Source organism: Pleurodeles waltl, chromosome 2_2 (genome assembly GCF_031143425.1).
Source record: "Pleurodeles waltl isolate 20211129_DDA chromosome 2_2, aPleWal1.hap1.20221129, whole genome shotgun sequence".
In the NCBI taxonomy this organism is placed as follows: domain Eukaryota; kingdom Metazoa; phylum Chordata; class Amphibia; order Caudata; family Salamandridae; genus Pleurodeles; species Pleurodeles waltl.
Genome location: NC_090439.1, coordinates 509,699,091 through 509,718,643, shown reverse-complemented (window position 1 = coordinate 509,718,643; position 19,553 = coordinate 509,699,091). Strand labels below are relative to the sequence as shown.

Here is a 19,553-nt window from a genome sequence, read left to right as displayed (position 1 = left end):
CAGGATCCTGTTAAAGGCCGAGCCATAACTCCAAGGGTGGAGAAAAAGTACAAGCCACTGCCAACAGATCCTGTTTATATTACAACGCAGTTAACTCCAGACTCAGTAGTTGTCGGGGCAGCTCGTAAGAGAGCAAACTCTCATACCTCGGGGGACGCACCACCTCCAGACAAAGAGAGTCGCAAATTTGATGCTGCGGGCAAAAGGGTTGCAGCACAAGCAGCAAACCAATGGCGCATTGCCAATTCACAAGCACTTTTGGCAAGATATGACAGAGCTCACTGGGAGGAGATGCAACATTTAATAGAACACTTACCCAAGGAGTTCCAAAAAAGAGCACAACAAGTGGTGGAAGAAGGACAAAGTATCTCTAATAATCAGATACGGTCTTCAATGGATGCAGCAGATACGGCTGCAAGGACAGTAAATACTGCAATAACAATAAGAAGGCACGCATGGCTGCGCACGTCAGGTTTCAAGCCGGAAATTCAACAAGCCGTGCTAAATATGCCATTTAATGAACAGCAGTTGTTTGGGCCGGAAGTCGACACTGCTATTGAGAAACTCAAGAAAGACACTGATACGGCAAAAGCCATGGGCGCACTCTACTCCCCGCAGAGCAGAGGCACATTTCGTAAAACACCTTTTAGGGGAGGGTTTCGAGGACAACCTACAGAAACCACAACATCACAAACAAGGCCCACTTACCAAAGCCAATATCAGCTGGGAAGTTTTCGGGGGCAATATAGAGGGGGACAATTCCAAAAAAGTAGAGGAAAATTCCAAAGCCCCAAAAGTCCTCAAAATAAGCAGTGACTCACACATCCCCATCACATAACACCTGTGGGGGGAAGATTAAGCCAATTTTACAAACATTGGGAGGAGATAACAACAGATACTTGGGTACTAGCAATTATGCAGCATGGTTATTGCATAGAATTTCGTGAATTCCCTCCAACAGTCCCACCGAAAACACACAGTATGTCGAAACAACATATAAATCTTCTAGGATTAGAAGTTCAAGCATTGCTCCAAAAAGAGGCAATAGAATTAGTACCAAAACAAGAACTAAACACAGGAGTTTACTCACTGTACTTTCTGATACCCAAAAAAGACAAAACTCTAAGACCTATACTAGATCTCAGAATATTAAATACATACATCAAATCAGACCACTTTCACATGGTTACATTACAAGAAGTAATCCCACTGCTCAAACAACAAGACTACATGACAACACTGGATCTAAAGGATGCATATTTCCATATACCAATACATCCTTCACACAGAAAGTACCTAAGGTTTGTATTCCAAGGGATACATTACCAAGTCAAAGTGTTGCCATTCGGAATAACAACTGCACCAAGAGTTTTTACAAAATGTCTAGCAGTAGTAGCTGCACATATCAGAAGGCAGCAAATACATGTGTTCCCGTACCTAGACGATTGGTTAATCAAAACCAACACGCAAATACAGTGTTCACAACACACAAATTACGTCATAGAAACCCTACACAAACTAGGTTTCTCAATCAATTACTCAAAGTCACACCTTCTGCCGTGTCAAACACAGCAATACCTAGGAGCAACAATCAACACAGTAAAAGGAATTGCCACTCCAAGTCCACAAAGAGTCCAAACATTCCACAATGTAATACAAGCCATGTATCCAAACCAAAAGATACAGGTCAAATTAGTAATGAAACTCCTAGGCATGATGTCCTCATGAATAGCCATTGTCCAAAACGCAAGGTTGCACATGCGGCCCTTACAACAGTGCCTAGCATCACAGTGGTTACAGGCACAGGGTCAACTTCTAGATCTGGTGTTGATAGACCGCCAAACATACATCCCGCTTCAATGGTGGAACAGTATAAATTTAAACCAAGGGCGGCCTTTTCAAGATCCAGTGCCACAATACGTAATAACGACAGATGCATCCATGACAGGGTGGGGAGCACACCTCAATCAGCACAGCATCCAAGGACAATGGGACATTCAGCAAAGACAGTTTCATATAAATCACTTAGAACTGTTAGCTGTGTTTCTAGCGCTGAAAGGATTTCAACCCATAATAACCCACAAATACACTCTTGTCAAGACAAACAACATGACAACAATGTATTACCTAAACAAACAGGGAGGAACACACTCGACACAGTTGTGTCTCCTAACACAAAAAATATGGCATTGGGCGATTCACAACCACATTCGCCTAATAGCACAATTTATTCCAGGGATTCAGAATCAGCTAGCAGACAATCTCTCTCGGGATCACCAACAGATCCACGAATGGGAAATTCACCCCCAAATACTGAACACTTACTTCAGAATGTGGGGAACGCCACAAATAGATCTATTTGCAACAAAAGAAAACTCAAAATGCCAAAACTTCGCATCCAGGTACCCACAACATCAGTCTCAGGGCAATGCACTATGGATGAACTGGTCAGGGATATTTGCGTACGCTTTTCCCCCTCTCCCACTTCTTCCATATCTAGTAAACAAGTTGAGTCAAAACAAACTCAAACTCATACTAATAGCACCAACATGGGCAAGGCAACCTTGGTACACAACACTACTAGACCTTTCAGTAGTACCTCATATCAAACTGCCAAACAGACCAGATCTGTTAACACAACACAAACAACAGATCAGACATCCAAATCCATCATCGCTGAATCTAGCAATTTGGCTCCTGAAATCCTAGAATTCGGGCACTTAGACCTCACACAGGAATGTATGGAGGTCATAAAACAGGCTAGAAAACCTACCACTAGACACTGCTATGCAAATAAGTGGAAAAGATTTGTTTATTATTGCCATAATAATCAAATTCAACCTTTACACACATCTGCAAAAGAGATAGTAGGATACTTACTACATTTGCAAAAATCTAAACTAGCTTTCTCTTCCATTAAAATACATCTTACGGCAATTCTGCTTACCTGCAAATTACGCACTCAACTTCATTATTTAGGATACCAGTCATAAAAGCGTTTATGGAAGGCCTAAAGAGAATTATACCACCAAGAACACCACCAGTTCCTTCATGGAACCTCAACATTGTCTTAACACGACTCATGGGTCCACCTTTTGAGCCCATGCACTCTTGTGAAATGCAATACTTAACCTGGAAAGTTGCATTTTTTATTGCCATAACATCTCTAAGAAGAGTGAGTGAAATTCAAGCATTTACCATTCAAGAACCATTTATTCAAATACACAAAAATAAAGTTGTTCTACGGACCAATCCTAAGTTTTTACCAAAAGTAATCTCACCGTTCCACTTGAATCAAACAGTAGAATTACCAGTGTTCTTCCCACAGCCAGATTCTGTAGCTAAAAGAGCACTACATACATTAGACATCAAAAGAGCACTAATGTACTACATTGACAGAACAAAACTAATTCGAAAGACAAAACAACTATTTATCGCCTTTCAAAAACCTCATACAGGAAATCCAATTTCAAAACAAGGCATTGCTAGATGGATAGTTAAGTGCATTCAAACCTGCTATTTTAAAGCTAAAAGAGAACTGCCTATTACACCAAAGGCACACTCAACCAGAAAGAAAGGTGCTACCATGGCCTTTCTAGGAAATATTCCAATGAACGAAATATGTAAGGCAGCAACATGGTCTACGCCTCTTACATTTACCAAGCACTACTGTGTAGATGTGTTAACTGCACAACAGGCAACAGTAGGTCAAGCTGTACTAAGAACATTATTTCAAACTACTTCAACTCCTACAGGCTGAACCACCGCTTTTGGGGAGATAACTGCTTACTAGTCTATGCACAGCATGTGTATCTGCAGCTACACATGCCATCGAACGGAAAATGTCACTTACCCAGTGTACATCTGTTCGTGGCATTAGTCGCTGCAGATTCACATGCGCCCACCCGCCTCCCCGGCAGCCTGTAGCCGTTTAGAAGTAGATCTTAAACATTTGTACATTTGTAAATATATTACTTTAAACTTCATTATGTACATACGCATTCACTCCATTGCATGGGCACTATTACTAGCATACACAACTCCTACCTCACCCTCTGCGGGGAAAACAATCTAAGATGGAGTCGACGCCCATGCGCAATGGAGTCGAAATGGGAGGAGTCCCTCGGTCTCGTGACTCGAAAAGACTTCTTCGAAGAAAAACAACTTGTAACACTCCGAGCCCAACACCAGATGGCGGGATGTGCACAGCATGTGAATCTGCAGCGACTAATGCCACGAACAGATGTACACTGGGTAAGTGACATTTTCCATATATATATATATATATATATATATATATATATATATATATATATTTTTTTTTTTTTTTTGGGTATCCCAACCACAGTGTACAAAGTGGACCCATCTTAAAAATTGCATGGGCCCCTATAGGAATATGGAAGTGCATGGTGTCCAAATCAGTTGGTGTACTGTGATCTGTGGTGTACCTTCCTGCACTCTTGAGACTAGAGAGCACTGAAATGTTTGGGACTGGAGAGCGCAGGAAGGTTTCCAGGAAGGCACACCAGACCCGCTACACATTGCACCACCTGCCTGGCGTGGGGCTGAACACTATTGTATGAAAGTGCCTCTTTTTGACATGGTTACCCCCCACTTTTTGCCTGGTATCTGATGAGATTTTGACTGAAAGTACACTTGGTTCCTTCTAACGAGGTCCCCAGTGCCAGATCTCTTTCCCAAAACTGTACAGTTGTTTCCCCAATTGGCAAAACCTTTAGCGCCCTTTTTAAGTCCCTAGTAACTGGTACCTAGGGCCTGGGATACTAAAGGGGGCCCCTATGGGCCACAGCACAGATTGTGCCACCCTGAGGGACCCCTCATTAAGTACATGACAGATTGCCATTGTAGGCTGCGTGTCTTGTTGCAGACAAAAGTGAAAACACAATTGCACACAGCCTGCATGCCATGTCCCCTAATACCACATGCAATAAATGTAAGTAACCCCTCTAGGAGGCCTTACAGCCCTAAGGCAGGGTGCATTGTATTACATGTGAGGGCATATCTGCATGAGCAGAAATGCCCCTGCTATGTCTTTGTAAATTCTCAGAAATAGTAAATGACCAGAGAAGCCATTTTAAATGATGTGGGGGACACTGGTCAGTATGGGCTCCCAAGCTACATTATGGCTTCACTGAAGATAGGGATGTTTGGTATCAAACATCTTGTATTGGTGAACCCACACTGATGCCAGTGTTGGATTTACCAGTGCATGCACCCAGAGGGCACATTAGAGGTGGCATTTGAAACACTACCAGCTTCTGGTGGGTTTACTGACCAGGTTCCTCCAGCCTGCCACCTGAGACACTTTTCTGGACCTCTAGGGTGACCGCCGTCTGCTCTCAGGAGGGCCAGAAAAAAAGCATGTCCGGGAAGAGGGTCTAACACCCACTCCCACAGGATAACCTTCTGATTATCCTTCCTAAGATGGCAAGCCTCAAAGGATTGCTGCCATTTCAATGCGAATATGGCTTCCCTTACAGGAGAGGAAGCCACCATTCCTCCCCCGTCCAGAGCCCATTTGGAACCTGGACAGGCAGGAAAATTAGCTAGTCAGGTAGGCGTGCCACCTCAAGGCTAGTACCACCCCTAAAGTGGGCTACTGCGAGGTGGGCACGATTTGTCAGAGATAGCCATCTTTGAGATGGCATATCTAGGAATTCTGGGACAGGGTTATGCCCACTTCCCACAGGAAGTGGTCCTTTTAGGGGCATAGTGACACCAAAGGTCAGTAGCCTATTGGCTACTACCCTACACACCCCTAACATGCCTAAATTAAGTATTTAGGGGAGCCCTTGAAACCAGAGGAGCAGATCCCTGCTGACTTAAAGAACAACACTCCAGAAACGCAAAAGGCAAGAACTGAAGATCCATGATGGGCTTGGCACCAACCCTGCCAGCCTGCCTGTGGACTTCGACCATTGCAAGAATTGACCCCTCGTCTTCCAGCTGCTGAAACTTTGAAAAGCCCAGGAAGACTGCCAACCTTCACCCCGGCGCAAGGAACTCCTCCGGAGTAGTGGAGCTGTTGCCCTGCATCCTTGCAGGCACCCAAGAACCGCTGCCAGACAGCACCACTGCAGTCGAGCCTCCCAGCCTGTGTTGAAGTGGGCCAATGGTGGCAGTCTTGCCCCGGCCTCTCCAGAGACATAGTCCATCTTGGATTCCCCCAGTGCGACCTTCATTGTGACTCCTGCAGTCTCTTTGTGCAGGCCACCATCAAGCGCAACTGCCTTTAGTGATGGCAACCCCGACGGTCCACTGCACCTCTCCACCTGAATGCCCGAGACCAAGGAGAAGAGAACCACTGGTGTCTCTGTATCCCCCCAGGCTCGAGAGACTTGAGCCCACTTGTTGGTCACTCGGACTGCAGCCTGTTCTGTGGGCCCCCCACCACCATGACCACCACTGGTGACAGACACCAGACTGTCCAAGAAACCTCTGCATCGGGACGCTCCAGACCGAGGAGAAGAGGACCTCTGGTGCCCCACGTCCCCAAGCACCTCAAGACCTGAGTCCATTCGGTGGCTCACCCAAACTAAACGGCTAGTTCTAACTTCCAGCCTCCTTTCGCAGTGACCAATCTCCATATGAATGCATTAGGCACCCGACCCTGTTTTGCACTATGCTCCCAGCCGCCCCATGCCGCTGAGGGTGACGGTGGGTGCTGCCTTGGACCTTGCCCAGCTCTCACCTTAACTCTTGGAGATTGGTCTTGTAAGTCGCTGTAGTCCACCTGTTTGCAGAACTTGTTTTTCCTCCCAAAAGGTAATATTGCAGAACTCAGAAATTGCAGTGTCCACTTTTTAAATTAAAAATAATTCCTATTTAAAAATCTACTTGCCTGAATGATTTTTCTGTGATACCTAAACTTATGCAAACATATTTGCTATTTTCACAAATCTGTGTGGTCCTCCTTCTTAAATCGTGTCTCATTTATTGACTATTGCGTGTATTTGTAAATGTCGTGTACTTCCCTGTGTTAAGCCTAAAGTTGCTTGACCATACTACCCTTAAATGTAGCTCTTTGGGATTGCATAGCATGCCCTGTCCACTTGCTGGGAAAAGCCTGGACACTTTACACTGTATTCACATACCACATAAAGGGGCAGCTTCCTACAACTAGAATGAAGCATGCCACTTAGGTGGGGGTCATATTCTTTTATTAAAAAATGCTCTGAGTGGATCTGTTAAATAAACAAGCGCATAGAAAGTACCATGAGGAAAATGCTCTACCATTGCCCAAGAGTAGAGTTTTGACCAGAAACGTCACCATTTTTGAATCAATGATTGCGTATCCACTTGTGAGTACCTGGGGGTTTTAATGCTAATTGAATCATATACTTTCTGTGAGTGGTTGATCAGATATAGATAAGAACTTGTGTTAATTGCTCCCTCTAGTTGTTGATCCTGCATGTGTACGTTGCCGCCCACCAACGCCCGAAGGCAAAAAGAATCCAGTTGGAGAAGATTTCATGAGGTTTTTACCTATGTTCTTGTCAGATAACCCTAATCCTAAATGTGGGAAAGGGTAAGTGCTAATCCTCGTTTTAGCTTCTCTCATGTCATTAGACAGTTGTCTAGATCATTCCTATACAAATGTTAGTTTTTGCATGAAGTCAGTTGAATATAGCTAAGAATATACGTGCTTCCACATTTGGATAATTGTCACCTAACTTCCAGTTGTGTCAACACGACAAATGACTTGGGATCACATATTTAATTGTTAAAGGGTGGCTTAGTAAGGTATTGCCTGGTGCAACAGATTAATTTGCAATGCCTATTAATTTATAATTAATTATTGCAAAATGGTGTGTGACTCCAGTTGTTTTTAAAACAATCATCAATTGTATTTATTTTTTATGAATTTAATAGCGTGCTATGCATTGCCTTTCGATTTCATCAGAACGCTGATGCATGAAATATATAGCAACCTGCCATCCATGGCTCTGGTTCTACTAAAAGCCTGTACTTGTTTCATGTTACTCTAAACATGATGGGGGCAGCAAGGCCAAAACTATAACTTTAAAAGTAATTGGCAGAAAATGATGGCAACCACGTCTGGTCAAAATAGGTGAACTTCTTGAAAAAATAAGAGCTCTAGAAAGTAAGCTTTAGTTTCTTTCTAAAGCACTATTAATTGGTCAGAAATAGTGCATGCCTCCTTGATGGGTGGATTAAAAACAGTCAAGTTGATGCTACAGGTTAAATAAAAATGGACTGCACCAGAACCCCTTTCTTTTGGGGGAAACACATGCAGCAGCACTAATTTCACCCGAAGAGTTTAAAAGCTGAAATGCTCATCTCCTTGACCATGTCTAAAAGTCGTTTGGTTACAATGTTTAAGTTAATAAATGCTCAGAAATGTTCTTAATAATATTGTGGTCTCGCTGTCCTAGAATCACGTTTCATACGTTGGATCCTACTTACATTGTGAGAGTTTTACCTGAGAGTGAAATTGATTAGTGCTCCAGTTGGTAGTTTTGCACTTCACAATTAATTCTCCTTGTTTTCTAACGCAAGTAGCACATCATATTTTCATGAAATATTGTTAAGTTGCAGAAAGGAAAGCTTGACACTTCAAACACCACATTGCCAGTTGAAAATGTGGATCAGTGCTGTGAAATAATTTTTTAGCAGGTGTTGTGCACCTCTATATTCTGGTGCATTGAGTGACATGTGAATGACTCTTCTCCTCTTCCACAGAGAAGAGTAAAGGTCCCCATAGCCCACCTCCTGTAGCTGTTACTCTGTGTGTTGGTGCGTGATAAAAGGGCACATTTTAAAATCTCTGATACAACAGATATTTCAGAAACCTGCCAGTTCCTAAGAATTGTTATCACTAACATGCAGTTACTTTTGCAGTTGCATAGATATCCTGAAAAGTGTCTGATTCGTGTTGTTTTCCAACTGGGAGTGCAAGATGTTTAGCTTCCAGCCAGTGTAATTTTGTCTCTAGACCACTGTGCCTTGTAATGTCTTAAAAGAGACCAATCTCTTGCTCATGCAAGAGAATGATCTCTTTTCCCCTCACGCTCTTTCATTCTTCTCCCAGGTAGAGAAGATCTGCTGTATCCTGTTTCCATGGTTATTGTGAACAAGAATATTCATGCAAATCTAATTAGATGTATCTTTACTGCTTCAATATTTCAGAAACAGGATTATAATTTGCAGACCTTTGAGTACAAGGTTTTAGCAACATACCAGGCTTACCAAAAAACATTCCCCTGACAGAAACCTAGTGTTTCCCAGGTTGTGGGGGTCAAAGCCTCTGTGCCCAATCAGATCCAAATGACAGATAAAAAGAAGAAGACATTTGTTTATTGCATGCAGAAGCGCTACTTGTTTAACAGAATATGTTACACATGGAAATTAGCCATCCATTATATGATAGCTGCAGAGATGTGTAAAATAGAGGGTTATTGGGTGCGAAGGATGGGAGTCCTTTACAAGTAATAAGTCCGCACCCTTCAGTTTACTGAGAACTAGGTACCCAAATGTAGTGATTAACTCGGGGTTGCAAAACAGAGCAGTCCAAGGTGCTAATCAGGGGAGGTGGTGTGGACTAGTGATCCAGTTCACTGGTGAGCAACAATCAATAAATATTTGTCCGCAAAGTGCTTTTTGTTATAAAAAAGAAAAGTAATTTACAACGCACACACTTATGAATACTACAGATTAATTTACAAACATCAAGAAGTAGGCAGATGGACATACCTACGGTGACACCTTCTTAATAGTTCACCCCCTTAGTGAGCTCTGAACATTAAAGCAACAGTATCCCCACTTACACTACACACAATATAAGGGTGTATTTTCATCAAAAGGCTGGCCTACTGCCTTCGTCAGTGAGTCCCTACATTAATAAAAAGCAGAAGTTGGTCATACAAAAGTTATGTAGTTCCCTTAAAAACACTGAGTGGTACCCTCCTACATTAACCTTCATTAAACCATATATTATTTCATTGTCGTCAGTAAAGCATTATATAACAGTATAATGTGTGCCAGAGTCTTTCTTCTATTTTGAACCTGTTGCGACTGTAGCTTTAAGACTAACCAATAGGGGTCTCTGCACTCCTGAGTCTATGTGCAAAAGCACAAGCATCAGGAGTGCTTGAAACAATAGCAACCTCCTCCCAGAAGCATCAATATAACCCCATGGGAGATTTATGTCAAACTTTTGGGAACATCTTCTGGAGGGCCAGATGCACCTCTGGCAGCCCTCCAAACACTAATTGAAACTAATTACAAACGTTGGTGCTAATTTGCTAATATTGAGGTTCTCACAGGAGTTTTATAGGTCACTCCAGCGCCTGATGTAGTGAATAATGAAGAACCTTTTCTCCTCTCTGAAAATAGGCTTTTTCATCTTTGAGAAGCAGCCTTACACCATTTTTTTTTTTTTTTTTTTTTTGGTGCCTGGTGACCCTGCCCCTTCGAAGGGTCATCCGGCATGCACACAAGAGGAGCTGTGCAGGGACCCCACTTTCATGTGGCCCTCCCGGGCTCCCCGGGCCAACATAGCTGTTGTGTGCTGGCATGGAGCCAGACTTCTTTTATTTTCCCCACCTATGTCTGAGCAGGAGGGATGTTTCTGACAGTGTACCCCCTGCAGTAATGGTCATGGGAAGCCAGGGTGGCACACTGTGTTACCGCAAGAGCTCAGCGGCGCTCCATTCTCTATTCATTCCCTGGGCGATAGGGATCCTGGGGACATCTATAATTTGCATTGCCCTGGGTGGTAGCTCCCAGTGGGCAAAGGGTTTCGCTGGGAAGGCGGCCCCACTCCCATCCAAAAAGTAATACAGTCATTTGTGCAGTCCCCCAAGGAATTGGCCCTCCCTAAGGTATCCGAATATGATGCAGCAGAATTTACAACTTGCCAGTATGTGCTCCGTTTTCCTCTGCTGACCTCTCTGGGGACCAGGCATCTCTCTGTTTTCTCTGGTGCTGTTAGACCTATTTTCACAACCTTGGTTCCACTGCACTGCTGGTAACCACCAGAAGGGGATTCTTCAGGCCTTCTGACCTGTAAGTTCATACTTCTTTGTAAAGCGTTATTTTACTGCTCCTGATGTTGGCCCTGTCTGCTGTCAAAGTCCTGGCACCTGCCTTTCCCGAGGGCTCTTCAACCTTCTCACTCTTGCTGGGGGGTCACCCATCTCCTGGACCAGTCCACAGAAGATCCAGGGGAGCTCTCTGCCCTCTCTTCCTGGTCTGTCCCTCATAGGGTGTAAGGGTGTCAGTGCTGCTTGTCCTGGCTAATTCAGTGGAGTCAGATAGCTTCTCCCTCCAGCTGGGCCCTTCTCCAGCATTACTGCTGCAAGGTCCTTACAATTTAAACAGGCTCTTCCTTGTTCACGGGAGTTTTAGGTGAGGGTGGAAATCTCAAGCAGCTAGGCACCTCTGCCCAGTCCTACGGTGACACATTGTCATTCTGCTCCTGCCCCAATCGTCCTGCAGAGCATTCTGGGTCATTTAAACATGGTGACTTGAAGAGGTCTCTTGAAAGATATTCTCTGGGAGTTTCAGCCCTGCCCCCAACTGTCATAGCTATCTGATCTCTTCCCTCAAACATCAAAGGGGAGCCCCTCCAATGATTGGCTCCAGCGTTCCGGATTGTTGTTGTTTGTGTGGGAGGGAACATTCTCAGGTCAGGTACATTGTGAAAGGTAATTAGCATATGTAGATTCCATCCCCATCCATTCCTTTCGTAGGAAAAAATCCCAAACACTGTCAAATGACTGATTGGGGAGCCCTCTGATTCTCAGAATATTTACCTTTGTCCAGTATGGGAGACAAAGGTCCGGAATCTAAAGTTGAGCTTACAAGAGAAATATGACCAATCTCCAAGTGCTATAAGGAGTGCAGATGTTGCAAATGTTTCTTTGGATATGCACTAGGGGTACATTTTTACTCTAGCATTGATGCCGGACTTGTATCCGTAGGACTAAGTAGGGTGAAACTGCTTTCGCTCAGATTTTGCCCATAATATTTAACAAAAGACCCACTCTTTTGGGTGAAGAATTATAGACCTTCACTATGAATGCCCACTCATATTACAAGGCCTACACTAGTTCATCACCAATCCCTGAAGGGTCCCTTATGCAACAGGCCACCTGTGTGCACATATGAGGATGCATTAGATTGTCGTTTCACCCGCTCAGCCCACACATGTTCTCAAATGCAACTAGACCAAAGACTCTTACCCAGATGTGTCCCACTGAACCCCCAGCACGAAACCCCCGCTCAAGCCACACTTCCATAGTTCAGGTCATATCTAGTGATATCATGTAGGTTAGACACTCAGAATGATTTTTGACAATGTAATGATATGTAACAGATGATTGTCCAGTCATTGATTCACTTTATAAATGATAGTAATTGAATATATGACACGAAACAGTTATCAGCCAGAAATCGCTAGGCTGGCCAGAAATACTCCTAAGAAGGCTGTTTGAGCATTTAAGCTCCATTATGTAGCTTAGCGAGGAGGTTGATTGCTTATGCTGTTCTTTGAGCCTGATATTACAATCATGCTCTGACTTGAGCCAGCGCCAATCCTCCCTCCTCCATTCTAAAGGATAAAAAACGGTAAGAAGTAGCTTAAAATGTCAATGCATTATCAGCACATGCTGGCGTCTTGAGTAACTGTTGCTTCCCCTGGGCCAGTGTCTGCTGGGCCTTGGAGAATGGATAGCTAGACTTGAGGGCCATATATGCTGGTATGCAGATCAAGGCAGGAGGTAGTTGAGGACCAGGGAGCTGTCTGGCAGAGTCAGCATAGCAACTTCAGAGTTGATGGCTTGACACCTTGACCAACAGGAACAACTGTACTGAGGGAGACAGGAAAGTAATGCAAACCTCCGAAGGCTTCAGAGCCTTTGCTCAAAGCCAGACACTATTTAAAGACACAATTATGTTAGTCATTAGACTTTTACAGTGCACATATCCAGTTGCACTCACAGATCTCGCCCTCATCCACTGACATACACAGGCATGTACATTCACTCTCTACACAGTAGGGATCTAAAGGATCCTGGTTAGGCGAGACTGCTATTTTTATGTGGTTTGGGGCACAGTAAGTGGGTAAAAAAAAACTGCCCCTTAGCTATTAATCAGGATGTCACAGCCACCAGTTTCAAAATGTCTGGATACATAGTGCATTAGCCTCAGAAAATAGAGGTGCACATAGGGTGTTTCCTCCATCTCAAAACACAGTAAGTCTGAAGCGTTCATCTTTTGTTTTTTATGGGGAATCAGATCAGTTGGTGGAGCTCACCACTTGAGTCTCGTGGAGCTCATCACTTGAGTCTGCATATTAGATCTCCATTAAAGTTAACCCGACTTCAGGCCTCCTAACAACTATTTTCATGCTTCTCAATTCCTGCTTGGAAACATATGTAATCTCTGCATTCTCTTTTATACAGCTAAGGCAAGGGATGTCCTAGGAGAACAAACATTTACCCATCCTTTTACCCATGTACTCTTACCTTTAGTAAGACCACATGCTCCTTTTTAGACTCTTCTCTTCTCTTTACAGGGGGCATGCTGCATATGGTTCTGCTGTCAACCTAATAGACAACGGTACTAATGTTGGTGCAACATATTTTATGACTTACCACACAGTGTTGAATACGTCCAGTGCCTTCATTGATGCCATGAAGAAAGCACGGATCATAGCAAAGAACATTACAGAGACAATGGGCATTGAAGATCAGCAGTATCGTGTGTTCCCTTATAGGTATACTTGTTTATTTCTGACACATATCTAAAATATGGTATGATTTATGCATAAAAATGTAATCCCTCCCTGTAGTGGCAAATTGTCTTTCAGACATCACTTTGAAATTATCTTTCAGTTGTTTAGGGCTGTGTTCTTGTGTCCCATAGCAGTAGGTATCTGGAATTCTGTTTGAAGAATTGGACAATGTGTAATTGATTCTCCCACTCTCCACACCTCTTTTTCAAGATTGCAAATCTTGCCACACTGCACTCATTTTACAAGGTCTGCTGTTATTCGCCATGCCCAACCATTGTACAAAATACTGAATTGTTCCCTATGTTTGTACTAAATATGGAATTGCTCTCTATCCCCGCACTGTACACTGCATTGAGCTGTTACCTACCCTCACCATTCTCTACACTTGCGCATGATCATGAATCATTACCTACCCTGTTCGTAGTATAACATTACAATCTCAAATTGTCCCCTGGCCCCTTTATCAAGCATGAGCTCAAATCATTCTTTACTATCTATCTTGCCATTGTACATTATTTTGAACTATTTCCTTCCTTGAACGATGCCCTTCTCGCAACTTCTCCATCCTCTGTGGCTCCCCAGCTAAGTTTGCACTTCATAAATACCTTTACATTCATACATGCATTCAAAAACAAATGTGCACTCATAGTGAAGAAGAGATTGGGTTGCACTCTGCTTGATGTACACTTTCATAGAAGGATGAGCAGGTGTTTCAGCAGCTGGTTATCCTAGTTGGGTGTTTTCAGCATCACATCACATGCTTTTGAATTACTTTGTAGTTGTGAGCATTCTCCTATTTGGAAGTAAATAATCAGAAAGTCTCAAAAATGTATCATTACATTTACCACTGACTGAAAATTAAGCCCTATGTTTTGTGCATCCCTAACCAGGAATGGAGTGAGCTGATTTTAGCCGGAGCGGAGACCAGCCTTTCACACATCAACGTATTACTCGGTTGTGTTTTCTGTCTTTATGATTTTCCCAGTGAAACACATTATTATGGAATATGCCCTCAGAACGAAGCCGGTAGCAAAGGCTCTGTTCCCCAACCGTCTGAATTCTGTGTCAGAAAAATTATATTTGGGAATAACATTGCAGCCAGTGTAATGACTTCTAGATTAGGTTCAGGAATGAGGAGAAAATTGAGGCCTTTGTTTGCAGCTCTGTCTTTTCATTGCAACATGGTGGACACATCTGTGGACATGCCCTAAATATGTTAGTTGAATTTAGTTGACATCCTCATGAAGGAAAAGGAGTGTGATTAAATGCTTCTTTAGTAGCTATGTATTGGACAGTCATTGACTAATCACTTGTGTGTCCTTGCTCTTTACACAGCGTGTTCTACGTTTTTTATGAACAATACATGACTATTGTCCATGACACAATCTTCAATATCTGGGTGTCCTTGGTTGCGATCTTCTTGGTGACAGCCGTCCTCCTTGGATTTGAACTCTACGCAGCCATCTTGATGTGCCTAACAATTTTCATGATACAAATAAACATGTTTGGCGTGATGTGGCTCTGGGGCATCAGCTTGAACGCTGTGTCACTTGTAAACCTTGTTATGGTGAGTGATTTTTTTTTTTTTAACTTACTGTTTTGCTGAGGCGTGGGTTTGCATTTTTTTCATTTCCAGTTCTTACCTTTTATCTATGAATTTGACGTTTTCACACGAAATTACAAATAACATCAGCAATTCAGTACAGTCAGATGATGGGAAGGTCTAGATTGGCTGCCTTTTAGTTTGATTGGATATATTTATATATTCAAGCACTAGATCTGTTTCTATATCATTCATATTTTGTATGCCCATCAAGGCGTAGAACAACCAAGTTCTAGAAAATAGATTTTTGCTTGCATCAGCTCTCTAAAGTGCAACTGTGCTTTCTTTCTGATAAAGCCTGGAGCCCAACTCCTCTTAGCCTGACTACACTTTCTAGATCTCTTTTTACTACTGAATTTTGAACAAAGCTCCTAAAGTGCGCTTTCATTTTTTAGGGTCGAGTCTGAGATTGTTAACAATAAGGGCTTGGAGCTGGCCTGTCACCGTTTGTTGGCTTGCCTGGCACTCTTCTTCACAGCCTCATAATAAGTCACTGCAGACCTGGCATAATTTATGTTTCTCTCTGGGGAGCAGGTACCAAGCACTGATTGATTCAACCTAATCAATGCCTGTCCGCTGCTCCCTGCGTAATTGAGGTACTATTTTGTACTTTTTAAACTTTTAGTGCCATGCAAACAGAAGGCGTGTGATTACCAAAAGTACTCCCAGCAGGACAAACAAAATTGCAAAGATTTTTTTATATAGTTGACTTTGATTTATTCTGTCAAATCTTCTTTTCTCTCTTTGCACTCATGTTTTCTTTTGTTTGGGCACTGTTCTCAAAAGATGAGGAACATCATGTTCTAAATATTGCAAAGCGACATTGTTTCTTTCTGATGTGTAATTTCTGAATTGATTATTTAACACATAATCGTGGAGTACATCCAAATCTACCCCTCTCCAATCCGCCCCACTCAATTCAGTCCACCCCAGACCAATCCAATCCATCCCACTCTAATCCATACCACTCACCCCAATCCAAACCATTTACCCAATCCAATCCACCACACTCCAATCCTCCCAACCCACTCCAGTCCGACCCACTCCAGTCCAAAACAATCTTTCCTACTCCAGTGCGACCCACTCCAATCCAAAAAAATCTCCCCCACTCCAATGCAAAACAACCTGCCCCACTCCAATGCAAAACAACCTGCCCCACTCCAATTCAAAACAATCTGCCCCACTCCAATTCAAAACAATCTGCCCCACTCCAATCCAAACCAATCTGCCCCACTCCAATCCACCCACTCCAATACAATACAATACACCGGACCCTAAACCATTCCACCCCACTCCAGTCCACCCCATCTCGATGCAGTCCACCCCAATCCAAACTAGCCTGCCTCAATTCAGTCCAACACACTCCAATCTAATCAAGCCCACTCCAATCTAATCCACCCTAATCAGTCCAACCCAGTCCAAACCACTCCACTCCAGTCTACCTCAGCTCAGTCCGTACTACTCAATCAAGTCCAATCCATCCTCCCCACTCCAGTCCACCCCACTCCAACCCACCCCCTTCAGTCCAGAACAACCCTCTCAAGTCCAGTCTAATCCGCCCCATTGCACTCTAATCCACCCTACTCTTATCCCGTCCACCCCACCCAACTCCTATCACTCCAGTCCCACCCATCCCAAACCAATCTATTCTCCCATTCCAACCCACCCACCCTCTCCAATCCAGTCCCTCTCAACCAATTTCAATCCACTCCTCTCCAATCCATCCCATTCAGTCCACCCACTCCAATCTACCCCACTCAATCCAATCCACTTTACCCTAATCCAGTCCACCCCAATTTACTCCATCCCAAGCCACCCCATTACCTCACCTCACTCCACCCTGTTCCACCCCACCCCACCCCACTCCACAACACTGTCACTGAACCACAGAATACTACACTCCTCTGATCAACTCTGACACTCTACTTCCCCCACTCCACTCTACTCTAACAAATCCAGTCTACAACACTCTACTCCCCCCCCCCCTCCACTCTAGGACACCCCACACAACTAACTTTTAGCCATGCTGAACACCAGCTACACTGGTGTAAAACATGGCAAAAACACATTGCCAAAGACAATAGCTGTATAATCGGCGAGACCTACTGGCTTTCCCAATGCCTGTTTGCATTTGCAGCACTGCAGACTCTCTGTGTGTTTGTTCCATGGCCCTAGGGAGTCTGAGTCTCAAGTGAGAGATCATTATTTTTCTCTGGTCATTTCCTCCTAACCAGGAATACCTACCATTACTTCTCCTGACATTACTGCTGTAATTTTATCTCGTCTTACATTACCTCTTCAGTCTACATTTATCAAAAACTTATAATTTCAACTCCTTTTACTCTTTTTGAATTTTGATTTGCCACTAATGCTTAGTCAACATTTAATTTAATACAATAATAGTTTTTATTTGTGTTTATTTAGTATTAGGGGCATTGTTTTAACTTATTCTGATAAAATGTAGCCCAACTCAAATCAGAATTGTAATTATTAGTTAAAATAAAATAATGTAATACCTATAGTTATTTTTCTTTTCTTTAAGCCTAACATGATATTTTACTAGTAAAAGGTTGGTTTATTAATTACAAAAACATTTAAAGGGCCTTTGTCCTGCTTCTAAGGTATTCATTTTAATTCAGTTTCATTTTAATTAAATCAATTTGGCACTATTATCACAAGACAATTCCTAATCACAAAACAATTCATTACTTAATAATTTATTGTTTTAAGTAGATTAATTCACTTAAATTACTTTTATTTGCTTTTCAAACACAAGGAACTTGTGTAGTAACACTGTCATTAATCTATACGCTAACCTGCCTCCCTCCCCCCCCCCCAAGGGTAAATAATCTTATTTTTTTTTAAAGTTAATTAAAAACTGTTTCTTATAACTTTAATTATTTATTTTACTATTGTGCATTTACTCTTACCCAATACTAGTCTTAACTCGAAACCCCACCTATCATGTTATATTAATATCAGGTATATTTTATTAGTTTAATTGTATTATTGTAAATAAAAGTCAACAAACAGTAAATATTTACATTTTCTCCTTTTGATCAGATAATACAACATAAAGGCATAAGACAAAAAGTAATCTGAATTATAAAAAGGTCACCAGAGTTTCCAGCTCTGCACAAGGCCTTTTCACATCATTTACCCTCCTGCTGTCATTTGAAATAGTCAACTCTGTTACTGGAGTCATACAGAAATTATATTGTCCCAGTGATAAGACAGATCATGGGATTTTTAGTTTAAGACAAATTAAATTGACTTCCACTTAATGGACCAGCAGACAGTTGTTTTTGTACCGCTGGTTATTAGGCTTGATAAACCAGGATTATTGTGTAGCGTGTCTTTGATTTGAACGTCAAAACACTACGAAAAAGTACGAAAAAAAGTATGCAATATACAAATACATAAATGAACAATTTAATTCACAAATATATATGAATCGAAATTTTAATGGTAAAAATGATCTTCCTAATTTTTTATTTTTTTAAATTTTTAAATGAAGTGAAATTCTAGACTCTAGCATATCATTTTTTTTGCTCTTAGTTCATGCTGTCGGTTTTCTGGCATTCAATTGAGGTCGCCCATTGCCCACACTATATTCTGTTTGTGGTACTTGTGCTGCTCGTACGAATCAAGTTAAGGAACGATTTAATCTTTGGCTCCCAATTTCGATTTCCTTCATATTTAAGGTTTAAATTTTACATGGTGCTTCTTTATTTATATATACTTTATTAGTCTACTAATATTTAATTTTCTAAACAGCGCGGACCCTCAGGAGTTCACGGATGACAGGTTTAGAATTATGGAATCAATCTATAATTAGCTTGGCCAGACAATGCTGAGAAATGTCTTTGATTGTGACTGCTACTCCTTCACTATATCTCCATTATGCTTGGGAATCTTATGACGTGTAAATGGAAAGAGGCTTGGTTGATGACGTAGGAGTATCTGTCTGTAGTGTCATCTACTCTTACCATCCCTGTTCTGTAATCACTATGCACGTGGAATAAGCTTAGATGGAGAGAGGGCGGCATTTCATTGGGGGTGGGGAGGTGGAGGTAAGAAACCTGAACATGTAGAATTGTGGCCCAGTGTTCAGGCTCTCCAGTTGTCTCCGTGTTGGCTTCTAAAAGTATTGGAGGAAGGGCTCACTGA

General features: G+C 42.4%; 1 protein-coding gene across 1 annotated transcript in view; it reads left to right on the top strand.

Moving 5' to 3' along the window:
• Window positions 1-19,553, top strand: part of NPC1 (NPC intracellular cholesterol transporter 1) — a 313,228-nt gene that overhangs the window by 231,199 nt on the left and 62,476 nt on the right. Inside the window, exons 20-22 of the mRNA XM_069220022.1 lie at window positions 7,420-7,549; window positions 13,562-13,762; window positions 15,116-15,347. Of these exons, the coding sequence (XP_069076123.1) occupies window positions 7,420-7,549; window positions 13,562-13,762; window positions 15,116-15,347 (563 nt within the window). The remainder of the gene's footprint in view (window positions 1-7,419; window positions 7,550-13,561; window positions 13,763-15,115; window positions 15,348-19,553) is intronic.